This window comes from Carlito syrichta, unplaced genomic scaffold (genome assembly GCF_000164805.1).
Source record: "Carlito syrichta isolate Samal-C Ts95f unplaced genomic scaffold, Tarsius_syrichta-2.0.1 Scaffold312429, whole genome shotgun sequence".
Classification (NCBI taxonomy): Eukaryota; Metazoa; Chordata; class Mammalia; order Primates; family Tarsiidae; genus Carlito; species Carlito syrichta.
In genome coordinates this window covers 447,020-464,140 of record NW_007256525.1, presented here as the reverse complement: position 1 = coordinate 464,140, position 17,121 = coordinate 447,020, and the positions used below count along the sequence as shown (strand labels likewise).

Below are 17,121 nucleotides of genomic sequence, written 5' to 3'. Positions count from 1 at the left end.
GGAGCGGCCACTACACTCCAGTCTGGGCGACAGAGTGAGACTCCAACTCAAAAAACAAACAAACAAAGAAAACTGAATTTCAGTTGTGGTAAAATATATTCCTGCAGAATTCTTCTCACATGTCTACTCCTGTACTTAAGCCTTTTTTTTTTTTTTTTTTTTGAGACAGGGTTTCCCTCTGTTGCACAGGCTGGAGTATAGTGGTGGGATTTAGCCGTGACCTCCTGGGTTTAAGTAATTCTCCCACTTCAGCCTCCTTAGTAGCTAGGACTACAGGCATGCCACTATACCAAGCTGACACTTAAAATTTTTTTTGTAGAAGTGAAGTCTCACAGTACTGGTCTCAAGTGATTCTCTTGCTTCAACCTCCCAAAGTACTGGAATTATAGGCATGAGTCACTGTTCCCAGATGATATTCAAGCTCTTTTTTTTTTTTTTTTTTTTTTTTTTGAGTTGGAGTCTCACTCTGTCACCCAGACTGGAGTGCAGTGGCACACTCCTGGCCACTGCAGCCTTGACCTGGTGGGCTCCGGCGATCCTTCCACCTCAGCCTTCCAAGTAGCTGGAACTACAGGCGTGTGCTACCATGCCCGGCTAATTTTTGGTTTATTGTAGAGATGAGGTCTCGCCAAGTTGGCCAGGCGGGTCTCAAATCTGTGGACTCAGGCAGTCCACTCACCTCAGCCTCCCAAAGCTCGGGATTACAGGCTGAGCCACCAAGCCCAGTGATATTTAAGCTCTTAAAATATTTTTACATATGTGGTCATTTTAAAAATTTTGAGCCAAGTGTGGTCGTGGGTGCCTGTAGCCCTAGCTACTTAGGAGGATGAGGCAGGAGGATCATTTGAGCTCAGGAGTTTGAGGCTGAATGAACTATTATCACACCACTGTACTCCAGCCTGGGCAACAGAGTGAGACCCTGTCTCTTAAAAAAAAAAAATTTTTTTTTTACATAATCCTGTCACCCAGAAATGGTTTTATTTATTTATGTCCTTATCTAATCTTTGTCCTTATGTAGATATGATTCCTCTCTCCTGTATCATGCATAATTTGTGTTCAGCTTTTTTTCTTTTTTAAAGGAATATAAAACTATTTATTGACCACTGTTCACCAGTATTTACAATAAAGTAAACAATATACAGTTGGATAACATTCTGATTACTACAATGTTGTTTTCCTGCCTGCTGCTGAACCAGTAAAGCCAATACTGAAAGGACTTGAGTCTACATGTAAGGAATGAGTTGGGGTAAAGAAAAAACATGCATGTCAATTAGTCTAGATTACAAGTTTGTTCACCCATTTATGACAGCAGGCCCTAAACCGCCAATATTTCTAAATGTCTGACTAGGCTTCCATGAGCCAAGTCTTAGACATCCCACGAATCACAACCTTTCAGTCAATATAGCACACAGATTTCAACTTTTTGTTAAGGAATGGCTCGCTAGAGGAACTGTTAAATGTCCATTTAACTAAGTCTTATTTAGCTAATTAAAACATACCAAGATTTTTCTAGTTTCCTTATCTGAATGGTGAAATTGTTAGTAGTGATAAAATTTTTCCCTTTTAGTCATTTTGCAAACAAACCACTACACTTATACATATTAATTCTAATTTGGCAGCTGTTAAAATCATCCAATTTAAACTATTCTATTAATCCCAGAATCATCTATTTAACTTGAAATGTTTGGCTTCAAAAAAATTTTCAGTTTAAGTGATTTCTTAGGCTATTCAGAATGACAGCATTTCAGAAACAAGGGCGTACCCCAAATTTTTGTTTGGTTAATATTTAAAAACAACAACGAAAAGGAAAACCATCTGCATATGTATTTTATGTATACACACACACACAAAACAAAAAATCCATAATGGTCCTTAGGCATATGAGAACACAAGTTCTGATTGAGTAATGACTATGGAAATTTCTCCCAACATTTAGAAAAGCTGTTCTCTAATGCAGAGGAAATAATATACCATGGTATCAATGTTATTTTCTGATAAAGGAAGCAACTACAGAAAGTTTTTATTTGTTCAAAGTAACCAGTGCTACTTATGCAACCCCCCCAACAAGTCTCCCAAAACTACTTTCAAAACCAACGTATCAAACTTAATTTTCATTAGAATGCAGTTATTTCGTCATACTAGGATATCGAAAACCAAGACCCAGATTTTCTAAACAATTATTGAGCTTCATCTTCTGGACAAGAATGCCAAGTTAGTGTCTCCTCGTAGAAAGCAATTACAATCTGAGGACATTTCATATTTGCCTCTTTTGCCAGCACCAGGTCTGCCTCATCTGAATCTTTCCATTTCATGAGAAACATCAGTTCTCCACTGCTGTCTGTGGCACCGATTATTCTTTCAGGATCTAGACCTCTTGCAAAGCCCCTCGGTTTGTCAGCAGCATCTCTTTTGTTCTTTGATTTGCTGTCATCAGATTCACTGTCAGATAAAGACTTTCTTTTTGTACCATCTTTTTCTTTACCAGCTTTTTGAGAGTTAAGAAATCTTCAATTAACTCTGGACAATCTAAATTTTCTTCAGGCTCCCAAGTATTGTCAGCGTCTGTAAATCCCTTCCACTTCAGGAAATATTCCACTTTCCCATTCGCTACACGTCGATGCAGTACTTTTTCCACACAAACTCTTCAGGCTCTGCCTCTTCAACCTTTTTACTCTTTCCATTCTGTTTCCTTCCCATCTTTTGCAATGTAGTTTTATTGGAGGCCATTTTTTATCGCAGACTTCAAGAGCTATCATGTTCGCCGCATGGTGCCTGGCGGTCTCCCGAGGGGCGGGAGAGGGAAGGAGGGGCCAGGACAGCGACCGGTCTTCCGGTGGAGGCTTTTCGGTTTCGCAGCAGCAGCCAGCTCTTTTTCTTTTTCACTTGGGAGTCTCACTCTATTGCTCAGGCTGGAGTGCAGTGGTGCGCTTATGGCTCATTGCAGCCGCAACCTCCTGAACTCAGGTGATCCTTGCGTTTCATTCTTCCTAGTAGCTGGGACTACAGGTGTGAACCATGATACCTGGCTAATTTTTTGATATTTTGTAGTGATGAGGTTTTGCTATGTTGCCCAGGCTGGTCTCAAACTCCTGGGCTCAAACAATCCTCTTGGCCTCCCAAAGTGCTGGAATTACAGGTGTGAGTCATGTGGTGTGAGCGTTGAAATTTTAAAAAAAGAGCACAGGCTGGGCACAGTGGCTCACACCTGTAATCCTAGCACTTTGAAAGACTGAGATGGGAGAATTGGTTGAGCCCAGGAGTTTATGACCAGCCTGGGCAACACAGTGAGACATTGCCTTTACAAAAAAGAAAAAAATTAGTTGGGTGTGGTGGCTTTTGCTTGTAGTTCTCGTACTTGGGAAACTGAGACACAAGGATTGCTGAGGCCAGGATGTCGAGGCTGAGGTGAGCCATGATTGTGCCACTGCACTCCAGCCTGTGCAACAGAATGAGACCCCAACTTAAAAAAAAAAACCCAAAACACTGAACATTATTTTGCAAGTAATTTTAAAAAGTATTACAGATAGAAACCGGGTGCAATGGCTTACACCTATAATTCCAGCACTTTGGGAAGCCAAGGCAAGAGGATTGCTTGAGCTCAGGGTTTGAGACTGGCCTGAGCAAACATGATGAGATTTTGTCTCTACAGCAAATAAAAAAATTAGCCAAGTATGGTGGGCACATGCCTGTAGTTGCAGCTACTTGGAAGGCTGAGGTGGATGGATCACCTTAGCCCAGCAGGTCGAAGCTGCGATGTCTGTGACCGTACCACCGCACTCCATCCTGGGTGACAGAGTGAGACTCTGACTCAAAAAAATAAAATAAATAACCGGGCTCAGTGGCTCAACCTGTAATCCTGCACTTTGGGAGGCTGAGGTGAGTGAATTGCTTGAGCCCGCGGGTTCGAGACCCGCCTGGGAAACTTGGTGAGACCTCATCTCTACAATAAATCAAAAAATCAGCTGGGCTTGGTAGCGCGCACCTGTAATTCCGGCTACTCGGAAGGTTGAGGCGGAAGGATCGCTGGAGCCCAGCAGGTCGAGACTGCGGTGGCCGGGAACGGCCACTGCACTCCAGTCTGGGTGACAGAGTGAGACTCCAACTCAAAGAAATAAAATAAATAAATAAATAAATAAAAGTATCACAGATAGAATTTTTTAAATGACTACGTGTATCTGATTTACTTGATAGTTGCTCTCTAGCTGTACATTTTTATGGTATCCAGAGTTCCTCAATTTCAAATAAATGTTATATAAAATCTTTGTAAATGCAATTTTGTTTTTATTTTAAAATTATTGCCCTCTGCCTTCTGAAGTTTCTAAGAGTATGATTATACAATCTTAGACAAACCCGACTTTGCAGTCTTTGAGTCTTATTATTTTTTTATATATTTTTGCAAATTTTGTTGAAAATAGTTTTATTATTTGAATGTGTATTTCTTAATCATTAGCAAGATAAACTTTCTGCCATGGATTTAATACTTCTGTTTTCTCTAATGTGAAGGATCTGTTCCATATTTTTGTCTTCTTATAGGGATTTTATTTGCTTGCAGATGCTTATAACCCTTTCTGGCCAGCCATATTGATTATCTACTTTTGTTAGTATATCATATTCTCTTTTTTGCTGATTTGGTTTTCAGCATATGGAAATTTTAAAAACCTTCAGAACATTGCACTTAAGGCCTTCATTAGTGGATGGTGTTTTCTATGTCCCGTTTCTCTCCTTTTCCAGGCACCCAACAGGAGGGTCTTTTATCCGCCCTAACAAGGTGAATTTTGGAACAGACTTTCTTACTGCAGTTAAGAACCGCTACATGTTAGAGGATGGACCAGAGGACGATGGAAAAGAGCAGGTTGTTACCATTGGAAATAAACCTGTGGAAACGGTTGGTTTTGACTCTATTGTAAAACAGCAAAGGTAAGTGGAGTTGATCATGGTAGTTTTTTACAGTTGTATCAAGGTTCAGGATTGAAATTTTTATAAGTGTATATGGGTGCTCAGGACTTTGTTCCCAAACTGGTTCGTCCTCTCTATGCAAGCAATCTGATATTTGAGGACTCCATGGTTTGGGTATTCAGGGACTTTTTTTAGTAGACAGGGTCCCTCTCTGTCACTCAGGCTAGAGTGCAGTGGTGTGATCATAGCTTATACTTGTACTCTCACATGTGTGGACTAAAGTGATCCTCCTGCCTCAGCTTCCCAAGTGGCTGGGAATACGCACGTGAGCCATTACTCCCAGCTAAAATTGGTGGATTTTTCTGAATTGCAATGAAAAGATTGATTTTCCCATTATTTACACCATATTATCAAGTAACGAAGGCTGACATTTTTCGTCCTTTTCTATTTCATGGTGGCATTTGCGGTTAGATGATAGCTTAGGAGTGGAAGCAGAAGTCTAACTTATTAACTGTGCCATGGTGAGTGCTGGTACCATCTAGTAGTTCCCACCTCTGGTTGCATATCTTTACCACCTGGGGAGCTTTGAAACATTCAGGATTGTGGGTCCCATCCAAGACCTACTGAGTCAGAATTCTGCAGTGTAGGGTCTAGGAATTTGCTTTTAATATGTGCCACAGTCTGAGGTACACTACATAATACATTTAAAAACTGCTGCACCAGAGCATTCTCTCTTCTCTGAAATTCTCTGTGCTTTGTGACTGTGCAGAGAAACACACTTCTGGTTCATATGAACTGCTTGAATCAAAGTGACTAGAAGCTGATATTTATACAAAACTGCACAAGAGCCTGCCAGGCCACTCAGCTTTAGTAATGTTTAGTGCTGAGATGTGCTGTCTGGACGAGGCATCCGCGTAGTGACCCCTGGTGGCCATTTGGCATAGGCCTACACTTTTTTACTTTGTCTCTAATGGAAAAAAATTAAGCTGTGATTCTGTCCAAAGTAAATTTCCTTGCCATCTTTTATTATTATGATCTAACATAATACAGAATTCAAGTGCACAGGAGGACAATGTTGAAGAATAAATATGTTTTTTAGCACCTCTACTCGTTAGTATAGATGGCCCACATTTTAAAAATCTCAGAATAAATCGTTATTTTAAAAAAAGTAACAACTTCACTGTTCTTTAATTACAAAACAATATACATTTATTTTTGAGAATTTACAAAATACAAATTAAACACAAGAATGTGACGACTAATGCCACTACTTAGAGATAACTATCAAGAACATTTTGAGGTAGTTTACCATTTCAAGAGATTTCTGCAAGTTCTTTTCGGTGATGTCATATGCCTGCAAAGCTGGACTTTGGGCCATTGCTATGATGAAAAGCAAGTTTGTTTGTTTTTTTTTTTGAGTTGGAGTCTCACTCTGTTGCCCAGACTGGAGTGCATTGGCCGCTTCCGGCCACTGCAGCCTCGACCTGCTGGGCTCCAGTGATCCTTCCACCTCAGCCTTCAAAGTAACTGGAATTACAGGCACGAGCTACCACGTCCGACTGATTTTTGATATTGTAGAGATGAGGTCTCGCCAAGCTGCCCAGGCGGGTCTTGAACCCGCGGGCTCAGGCAGTCCACTCACCTCAGCCTCCCACATCGTGGGATTACAGGCTGAGCCACCAAGCCCCGCCAAAAAGCAAGTATTTAATGTATATTGGCTATTTGCCCTGATTCACGTCGATTTAAAGAACTATATATTTATAGGGTTAGATTTTCCTCTCCCAGCTTTTGAACGACCATGTAACTCATGAATTTCCCTAGTGAGTGACCCTACTACTTGAGCATCATTGCATTTACTAATTAGCTAATTAAAAAATAGTGCCTTTCTTGATTCAAAAGGTAAAATTGTAGAGATTTTGAAGTAGTCTCTTATGTTTGCTAGAGATCAATTTAGTAAATTAAGAAATTGTCAGGCATGGTGGCTCACATCTGTAATCCCAGCTACTCAGGAAGCTGAGGCAGGAGGATCACTTGAACCCAGGAGTTTGAGGCTGCAGTGAGCTGTGATCGCACCGCTGCACTCCAGCCTAGATGGCAGATCAAGATCTTGCCTCTAAAAAATGTTTTTAAAAGAATGGCAATGCAGTTTGGTGGGTGGTGCACCTGATGTTGGAGTTAGGCCAGGTTCAGATGCCGGCTACTTCTGACTCTGACACATGTGAGAGATAGTTACTTATCATTTCTCAGTTTCCTCATTTCCACAAAAACTCCTAAGTTATTAGTGCTGTTGTGAATAATAAAGGGGAGATAGTGCAATTACTGGTAGCTGTCATTGTTAAGAATTGAAACCTCTACTTTAAGCCTTTGTCTTAACATATCCAGCTGACCAGCTTTGAATTTGGACCACTAAGAAAAGACTTATACAATAAAGGAATAATAAAAAAAATCATTATGTGTAATTTCTTGTGGAGATGGCTTTGACTCTGCAGTGATGCCTGTGTTGAGAACTGGGTCCCCAAGCTTTGTGCCAAGTTTTCTGGCAAGGCCGAAAATTTTAAATTTTTGAAGGAAGCAGCGACATCTGTCAGACACAATGGAAACTACTAGCTTATCCTACAGTTTCGGTGATGTCATTCATTTGCAAAGCAGGGCTTTGGGCGATTGCTGTGATGAAAAGCAAGTATTTATATACATCTATCATGCATCAATTTAAAACAGAAAAAACCATTTTTTAAAAGCAAGTATCTCCCGAAAATCAGCATGGAACAGGAAATGGAGGTGGTGGTGTCCAATCTGATGCCAGGGTTTAGGAAGTTGTGCATTGCCCAACAGACATTGAGTTGATAGGACAGAAGTAATCATGACTTCTGTAATTGTTTGGCCGCAATTACGTACTTAATTGGAACTGGGTGATATTTATTTTGGCCTAGGCACTGTGAAAAAAATTACCGAAACATTGAGGGCCCTGTGAACTGAGGAAGCTTGGGAGCCCCCTGCCCTAGAACTCTGCTGCTCCCCCCCGCCCCAGTTTCTAGTGATTGAAATCGCTCATGCCTTGCATTTTGATCTTGGTATTTCCCCAAGTGTTGTCAGTTTTATGCTTACTTTTATTTTACTTCTAAAGTGAATTACAGTATGCCAGGCAGTGTTCTGAAAGCTACAAAAATATTAACTCACTAAATCATTGTAGCATTAAAAAATTCTAGTAAAATATGCACAAAGTCTGTCACAATAATTTGTAAGTGCATAGTTCAGTAGTGTTGACTGTGTTCACCTTATTGTGCAACCAATCTCCAGAACTTTATCATCCCAAACTGAAACGCTCTACCACTGAAGCACTAACTTCTCATTGCCCCTCTCCTTAGCCCCGGGCAACCACCGTTCTACTTTCTGTGTCTGTGAATTTGACCATCTTGGGAACCTCATATAAATGTACTCAAACACTGCCTGTCTTTTTGTGACTGGCTTATTTCTCTTTGTATAACATCCTTAAGGTTTATCCATGTTGTAGCATATGTCAGAATTTTCTTCCATTTTAAAGGTAGAACAAGGCTGGGTGCAGTGGCTTAAGCTTGTAACCTCAGCACTTTGGGAAACTGAGGCAAGAGGATTGCCCAAGCCCACGGGTTCGAGACTAGCCTGGGCAACATGGTGAGACCTTATCTCTACAATAAATCAAAAAAATTAGCCGAGCGTGGTAGTATGTGCCTGTGGTTCTGACTGCTTGGAGGACTGAGGTGGAAGGATCACTGGAGCTCAGCAGGTCGACTCTGGGGTGGCTGTGAGCGTGTGTCACTGCACTCCAGCCTGGGCGATGGAGTGACACTCTAACTCAAAAAAAAAGGTTGAACAATATTCCATTGTGTGTACACACCACTTGTGTATCCAGTAATCTGCTGATGGACACTTGGGTTGTTTCCGAGTGAAAAATACTGCTGTGATCTTGTGTGTATAACGCTGCATTTTAAAGGTGCGACGTTGGCTGGGCTCGGTGGCTCAGCCTGTAATCCCAGCGCTTTGGGAGGCCGAGGTGAGTGGATGGCCTGAGCCCGCGGGTTTGAGACCCACCTGGGCAACTTAGCGAGACCTCATCTCTACAACAAATCAAAAATGAGCCGGGCGTGGTAGTGCGCGCCTGTAGTTCCAGCTACTCGGATGGCTGAGGGGGAAGGATTGCCGGAGCCCAGCAGGTCGAGGCTGCAGTGGCCGGGAGCGGCCACTGCACTCCAGTCTGAGTGACAGAGTGAGACTTCAACTCAAACAATAAAAAAAATAAAAAAGGGTGCGAAGTTGAGGCACAGAGATGTTGATTAGCTGGCCCAAAGCCAAAGGTCGTGGTGGAATTGGGATTCGAATGCAGGTGGTGTTCGTAGACATTTTACATGTGGATGTGGATCCTGTGTTTCTTTGAGTCAGAGTCTCCCTTTTGCCCGGGCTGGAGTGCCGAGGCGTGCTCATGGCCACTGCAGCCTTGACCTGCTGGCCTCAGGCGATCCTTCCACCTCAGCCTTCCAAGTAGCTGGGACTACAGGCTCACACCACCATGCCCAACTAATTTTTTTCTATTGTAAAGCTCGTTGCCCAAGCTGGTCTCAAAGCCCTGGGCTCAGGCAATCCTCTTGCCACAGCCTCCCAAAGTACTGGGATTATAGGCGTGAGCCACTGTGCCCAGCTAATTGTGCATTCTTTTATTTAACTTTGAGTTGGAGTCTCACTCCGTCACCCAGACTGGAGTGCAGTGGCATGCTCCCAGCCACCGCAGCTCCGACCTGCTGGGCTCTGGCGATCCTTCCGCCTCAGCCTTCTGAGTAGCTGGAACTACAGGCACGCACCACCACACCCGGCTAATTTTTTTGATTTATTGTAGAGACGAGGTCTCGACAAGTTGCTCGGGCAGGTCTCGAACCTGCGGGCTCAGGCAATTCACTCACCTCGGCCTCCCAAAGCGTGGGATTACAGGCTGAGTCACCGAGCCTGGCCCGTGGATTCTTTTAATGAATAGAAAACACAGATTCTCTGTACTTTAAAAATGGCTACTGAGAGTATCCAGTAAAAGTGATGCTGTGATGCTCTCTTAGGATGTCACCCTAGAGAGACGTTGACAGTCAGAGCAAGAAGTATCAGAGTGTTTACTTCGGCATGAATGGGAACAATCTAAATGTCAACAGGAGGGTAAATAAATGAATCGTGATCTGTTCAGATAGTAAAGAACCATAAGGTGTGAACATGAATGTTCTAATATAACTAAATCTCACTGCTGAGCAATATACTATTGGAGAAAAAAGTAGGTTGTAGGAAGTTCTGTGTAATAGAATACATTTATATCATGTTTAATAATATATAAAAGTGCTGTGATTGTTTAAGGATATGGCAGTATATGGGAAAGGTATTAAAAAGTGCCGGAGATTAGGTGAACCACCAAAGGTAGTCTGAGGTTACCCATGGGGATGGGAGAGAGTTGTGTTCTGGAGAGGGACTCGGAGGGCTTCAGGCGCACTTAGAGTGTTTATAATGCTTTATCTATTTTCCCTCCTTCCTTCCCTCCCTCCTAATGCTTTATTTCTTAATTTGGATAGTAGGTACAGGTATTTGTATATTATTCTTGGTACCCTTTTATATGTCTGAAATGCTGTTTAATTTTTTAAAGGGCCAGTGGATAGCCTACCTGCTTATGTGTCCATGTGAACTCTGTTTTTCATGCAGTCAGCTGAGCAAGTTGCAAGAAATTTCTCTGAGGAACTGTGCAGTCAGTTGCGCTGGTGAAAAAGGAGAAATTACCAAAGCATGTCCAAGTATCCTTTTCAATGAGAATCTGCAACTGGGATCGGACTTTGGATTTGACACTTGTGCCAGACACCGCGAGTTGCCTACCCAGGGTCCATTCCCCTCTGCTTTCATTCCCAATAGCAGCTCACTTTGGCTTCGGGCAGTTGCTGCCCAGATAAACAATTTACCTTCCCAGACACCTTTGCTTGCAGGCATGCCAACGTGCCTCTTCCTGGCCAATGAGATGTAAAGTGGAAGTTTCTAGATGAGACTCCCAAAGGGGATGACTTGGTTGGCATCTGCTCTGAGTGCAGATGGAATTCCCAGGGCTTCCGCAGGTGTCTTGTAAGTGTGGAGAAGGATGTCTGGTACATACTGGGAGCACAGAGAAGTGGAGAAGGAGCTCGGCCCAGGCCCTTGATGGTATCCAGGGCCACTGCCCTAGCGCTTGTCAGCCTTCTCAAGAACTTCTTACGATTGAGAAAAACTCTGGCTTTTTTCATGCAGCCAAATGCAGTTTTGTTACAGTACCTCAAAACAGACCTTTGTGAAGTTTGTGATCTTTTTTCTCTACCTTCTCTTACTAATGTGTTTTCTGTTTGTTTGTTTTGCCATATATTGCTTTGATGCTCGTGACCAAAATGTAGGAGATAAGTTTAAAAAAAATTCCCAGTAGAAATTAAATGGATTTTTTCTAACTTTAAAAGGTCTTTTCTGGGCTAGGCTCAGTGGTGGCTCAGCCTGTAATCCCAGCACTTTGGGAGGCTGAGGCGAATGAATTGCCTGAGCCCAGGTTCGAGACCTACCGGGCAACTTGGCAAGACCTTGTCTCTACAATAAATCAAAAATTAGCTGGGCATGAGCGTGTGCCTGTAGTTCTGGCTACTTGGAAGGCTGAGGCGGAAGGATCGCCGGAGCCCAGCAGGTTGAAGCTGTGGGGGCCAGGAACGGCCACTGTGCTCCAGTCTGGGTGACAGAGTGAGATTCCAACTCAAAAAAAAAGAGGTCTTTTCTGAATTCTTTAAGTTTACATGGTCTCTACATAGTAATTTGTACAAAATATAGCAGTTTATGATGGGTTTTTATCTGGGCAAAGAGATGCTAGATGAAGTAGCTCTTTAGCAAACTGCCCTGACAGTGCATGGTTAGAGTAGAGCTCCCCCAACCTGCGTGCTTGAGGCGTCGAGTCACTGGGGGAACAGCCGTGGGGGTCCGCTGGAGCCTGGAGCGGCTGCAGCATCCAAGCAGGTCATCTCTGCCCGTGAGCAGCCTCCTCCGTTGACCTGTGTGGTGCGTACATGGTCGTTTCCATAGGTTAGGCAGCTGGAGTTTGGGGGACTTGAAGTGGATGAAGAAGAGAGTTTGGTAAGGAGTAGACTGCCACAGAAGTGTCTGGAGCTTTCTGTATTCTGCCTGGTCTACTCCTAAATTATGTCAGGCCAGTAGCTGGGCAGTTCAAAGCTTCTTTTTAACATATAAGAAAAGCTCTGGTCGGTGGGTGGTTTGGGATCTTCCTTATAGGCAGCGATTTAGTTGGTTGGTGTTGTCAGCAGTACTAAGGATCAGCATGATGCTTGTTTATACCATACTTTTCTGGGGGGCAAAGTCCCCTAAGACATGAAAAATCGAGGTTCCATGAGATAATCGAGTCACGCTTGGTATTTGCAGAGACAGTGATGAATGCCTTGCAGCTTCTGATTGAATTCCTGCCAGGAGTTGAAATATTGCCTCGGTGTTTGATTCAGTCATGGCCTCTGGGTTGTTGGCGCTTTGAGGTCATCCAGTCAGGAGTGTGTCGAGTCGGAGAGCACCTCCAGGGGGAGGGGCCAGCCGCTTCCTGCCTCCCAGCTGAGGAGGAGAATCTGTCCCTGGGAGCAAGAGCTGTGCAGCCAGAGGAACTCGTTGACCTGTGTGTGTGCATGTAAGTGGGGGGCTCTGCGTTGATGGCCATCGTATCGTTCAGCACTGACTTCAGAATGCAGGTGCCTGTGTGCTCTGCATGGGTGAGCAGAGATGCTTACAGCTCTAGTCTGCATAATGGGAAGTGGGGGGACTTGAGCCCTTCCTCACCCGCCTGGTGACCTAGAGCTAGCAGGGCTATGGAAATGAAGTGTGGCCAAGGTTTCAGGCCGAGCCATAGAAGGCGCCCAGTGCATCCATCTGCTTAGGTGGCCATCAGGAAGCCAGGGAAGCCCAGGGGGAGCCCGGAGGAGGAGGGCAGTGGCGGCGGCAGCAGAGCAGGGGAACACAGCCATGTATGGACGCGATGGGGCAGCTGTGCCCCCTGCGTGGGAGAGGAGGCGGCCTGTGTCTTGCCTTCCAGGCAGCCTGCACGTGGAGCTCTCTTCCCTTCTGTTCGACAGGACGTCCATGGTGGTCATTATTCTCCTGGCAGAGGCTCAGGCTTGGAGCCAGAAGCCCAGCTTCCCCTTGCTGTTTCTCCCTGCGGGCTGTAGGACCTGTGAGCTCTGTCGCATCCTGCTCTCTGCACCTCGGTTCCTGGGGGCTGCTAGTTCTGTCCCGGTATTCGCTTTATTGTCTATACACCACTTGCGCCCCGTGTTCTTCTAGAGTCTTCTCTAGGGTGGGAGTCCTTGGGCTTTTCCTTAAAGGGCCAGTTAGTGAATACTTCAGGCCTGTAGACTGGTAGGCAGAATCGAGGTCATCATGTAGGTGCTTAGATTATGGTGTGAAATGTAACCATTCACAAATGTGAGAACCATTTACAGCTCTCGGCGAGTACGCTTGGCCCTGGCTGGCTCCGGGCACGGGCGAAGTTGGCTGCTGGACTTGGGGCGCCCTTTCTCCACGCGGGTGCTGCCTGCCTTCCCTTGTTCCTGACCTACTGGCCACGCTTGCTGACTGGTTCCTGCCCAAACTGCTTCCTTTCCAGCCAGCCCTCTGGAGTAATGCCACGGTTTTTGTAGAGAAACTTTCTCCATGTTTCATCTGTTTAATGACTCCCCTTTGCATTCTGGGGTATAACAAGATGGATTTTGAATTGAGGTGGACTCAGGTTTAAATTCACACTTGTTGGTTTGTACAGAGTTACACTGTTATCGGACTGCTCTGTGCCTCAGTTTTCTCTGCGTGAAAAAGAACGACGATACACCAGCCCACAGGACTGCTGGGACCCGGTTAGTGGCAGGAGCACTGGGGGTGGGGGTGGGGGTGGCGGTTGTTGCTGTTTTTGTTGGGCCCTGGTGCTCATCTCTCTCAGGCCCCCCCTCCTTGGTCTCTTTTGCGGACCCTTCTCTGCATGCAGAGTGTCGGGGCTGACCCGAGGCTCAGACCTTTGCCCCCTGGATGCTGAGGGAGACCCAGTGGGCGTGGCTGGCACACCTACGCACCTCCTGCCCTTCCACACCTGTCTCTCCAGCTGCTTGCTTGATATCTCTGACTGGATGTCTGGTCATCTCATTAGACATCCAGGCAGATTTAGCACGACCAAAACCGAGGCCCCCTCAAGCCTGCGCCACCCTGCAGTCTTCCCCCTCTCACAAGTGACAGGTCTGGGATTATTGCACCTAAAGCCCGGCGAGTCCTGAGAGCTCTGCTCCCAGACCCCGATGCCAGTCCTACATCTCCCATCGCCTTGGTGCCGCCTGCCATCCAAGCCTTCTGACTAGACTTCTTGCCCTTGTTTGTTACCCTGTAGTCTGGGCTCTATCTAGCAGCAGAGCGACTTTTGAAGGACCTGACTTTTGAAGGTCAGATCCCATCTCTGCTCCAAACCTTCCAGTAGCTCCCGTTTCAGGCAGAGACTGGCAGAGACTCTGAAGTGGCCTGCCAGGCCCTTGGTGGTCCGGGTTGGCCCTGCAGCCCTGGTGACCTTGTTTCCAGCACCCAACGCCATCTGCTCCAGGCACTCCGGGGCTGGCGGTCCTGGTCACAGGCGGAGCCCATTCTAACCCCGGGCTCTTTGCTCTTGTCAGTCCTCTGCCCGGGGTGTCCTCCCAGGTGGCATTTCCTCACTCCTTCGGTTCTCTGCTCAGATGTCATCTTGTTAGAGGAGACGGTCTTCTCTGAACGCTGTCTAGGAGACACGCACACACCCCTTTCCCGCATGCCCTGCTCTGCCATCCTGAGCACAGGCCTGTCTCTGGCCCACTTCAGAGGCTCTTGCTTAGTGGTCGCCTCCCAGGAGCTTTGCTTTGCTCACTGTGGACACTCTTGGCCCTCAGCCATTACTTGCGGGGCTGGGCGTGGTAACTCACACCTGAAATCCCAACACTTTGGGAAGCTGAGGCCAGGAGCTGGAGGCCAGCCTGGGTAACATGGCAAGACCCTGGGTTTACGAAAAGCAAGTAAAGTAGCCAGGTGTGGTGGCTCGTGCCTGTAGTCCCAGCTCCTTGGAAAGCTGATGCCAGAGGATCGCCTGAGCCTAGGAGTTAGGGCTGTGATGAGCTGTGATCCTGCCACTGCCTTCCAGCCTGGGTGACAGAGTGAGAGCCCAACTCAAAAAAATCACTTGTGGAATAGATGAGTGATTTGGATAATTTCCAGACATAGATTAGAGTGTAAGGTGCTCCTTCAGCTGCTCCAGTCCTGCACTAAGCTTCTCTTCTGTCTCTCTCCATAGGGGCTTTGCTCAGCGGTGTCCCTTTCTGATGGCACCACCCTATATCTCGCCCCTGGCTAGCAGTCACACTTACCCGTCAGCTCAGGTGCCTTGCTTTTCTAGTCCTACTGGCTGACCCTTCTCTGAATCTTGTACCAGGGCAGTGAGTGTCATACTAACTGCTTTCAGGCTATGAGAAACCCTCTGAATTCCCAAGTTATTCTTAGCACTTTAAAAAATTTATTTATTGACCGGGCTTGGTGACTCAGCCTGTAATCCCAGCATTTTGGAGGCCGAGGTGAGTGGATTGCCTGGGCCCGTGGGTTCAAGACCCTCCCGGGCAACTTGGCAAGACCTCATCTCCACGATAAATCAAAAAATTAGCTGGGCGTGGTAGCGCGCGCCTGTAGTTCCGGCTACTTGGAAGGCTGAGGCGGAAGGATCGCCGGAGCCCAGCAGGGCGAGGCTGCGGTGGCCAGGAGTGGTCACTGCACTCCAGTCTGGGGGACAGAGTAAGACTCCAACTCAAAAAAAATAAAAAGTTATTTATTTTTATTATTTTTTTTAAATTGAGATGAGATCTTGCTGTGTTGCCTGGGCTGATCTTGAACTCCTGGCCTTAAGTGATCCTCCCATCTCAGCCTTCCACAGTGCTGGAATTACAGGTACGAGCCACCATGCCTGAACATTCTTAGCACCTTTGACTATTTCTCAAGCTCACCCCTATTCTCTCCCCTGCAGATGAGGCTATTTATTTGGGGATTCCTACAGGGCCTGGTAAAGGTGCACCACAGGCAATGTGCTTGGTGTGAGGCTGGCTTGTGGCTGGCGAGCAGTGGAGGCCAAGGCCTGTGGGTCCCCCTGGGGCGCTTAACATATCAGTTGCTCTCACTTTTTTCCCCTCTCTTCATTTTTGGTGGATAATGCCAGAATAGTTTAGTGTTATGGCATTTTGCATGTATTCATTTAATTGTAGATGTTTATCTGAAGTTCTGAGACAATGAACTTCTATGACAATGAACTTTTTAGTTTCTGAACAAACAGTGGGATAATTTAAAAGATAAAAGTATTAGGTACTTCTGAAAACATTTCAAGTAGAATAGAGGGTGTAAAATGAAAAGTTAAAGACCTCGTGCCCCAGAAGTAAAAGTAACTACTTTTTAAAATTTATTTTTAGTTTGAATCTCAGTTTGTCACCCAGGCTGGAGTGCAGTGGCACAGTCACAGCTCACCACAGCCTTGACCTCCTGGGCTCAGGAGATCCTTCTGCCTCAGTCTCAGAGTAACTTGGACTACAAGCATGTGCCACCATGCCTGGCTAGTTTTTCATTTTTTGTGGAGATGAGGTCTTGCTGTGTTGCCCATGCTGATCTCACACTTCTGGCCTCAAGCAGTCCCCCACCTCAGCCTCCCAAGGTGTTAGGATTACAGGTGTAAGCCACCACACCCAGCTAGAGTAACTACTTTTATGATCTTTTGAAATTACTGTTTCTTAACCAGGCCTTTTAGATATTAGAGAGATAGATTTGTCAAGAAACCTGTTGTCATCCTGGGATGAAGTGACTCGAATTGCTGATCAGCTCAAACACCTGGAAGTTCTTAATCTCAGGTATGAACTCTTGGCCGTCCAACTGTCGCAAACTGCAGAGCTCCTCCCCCTTGGCTTCATCACAGCGCCTCGAGATGGGGACAACGGGGGGGGGGGACACGGGACGGTGGAGGGAGGGCTGCCACCTGCAGACACTGCAGTTCGGGCAGGTTGTGGCATGCTTGAATTTGTCTATTTGACTTACTCTTTAAGGGCGCATAGTTATATGTAGTCTTTTTTTTTTGAGTTGGAGTCTCACTCTGTCGCCCAGACTAGAGTGCAGTGGGCCGCTCACGGCCACCGCAGCCTC

At 45.7% G+C, this 17,121-nt stretch overlaps 1 protein-coding gene and 1 pseudogene across 1 annotated transcript in view; one reads left to right on the top strand and one right to left on the bottom strand.

The window, feature by feature from the left end:
• LOC103272398 (tubulin-specific chaperone E-like) overlaps positions 1-17,121 on the top strand; it is a 65,215-nt gene that overhangs the window by 37,361 nt on the left and 10,733 nt on the right. The window contains 3 exon segments of the mRNA XM_021718510.1: positions 4,732-4,917; positions 10,600-10,688; positions 16,733-16,832. Of these exon segments, the coding sequence (XP_021574185.1) occupies positions 4,732-4,917; positions 10,600-10,688; positions 16,733-16,832 (375 nt within the window).
• On the bottom strand, positions 2,178-2,774 carry LOC103272397 (annotated as a pseudogene).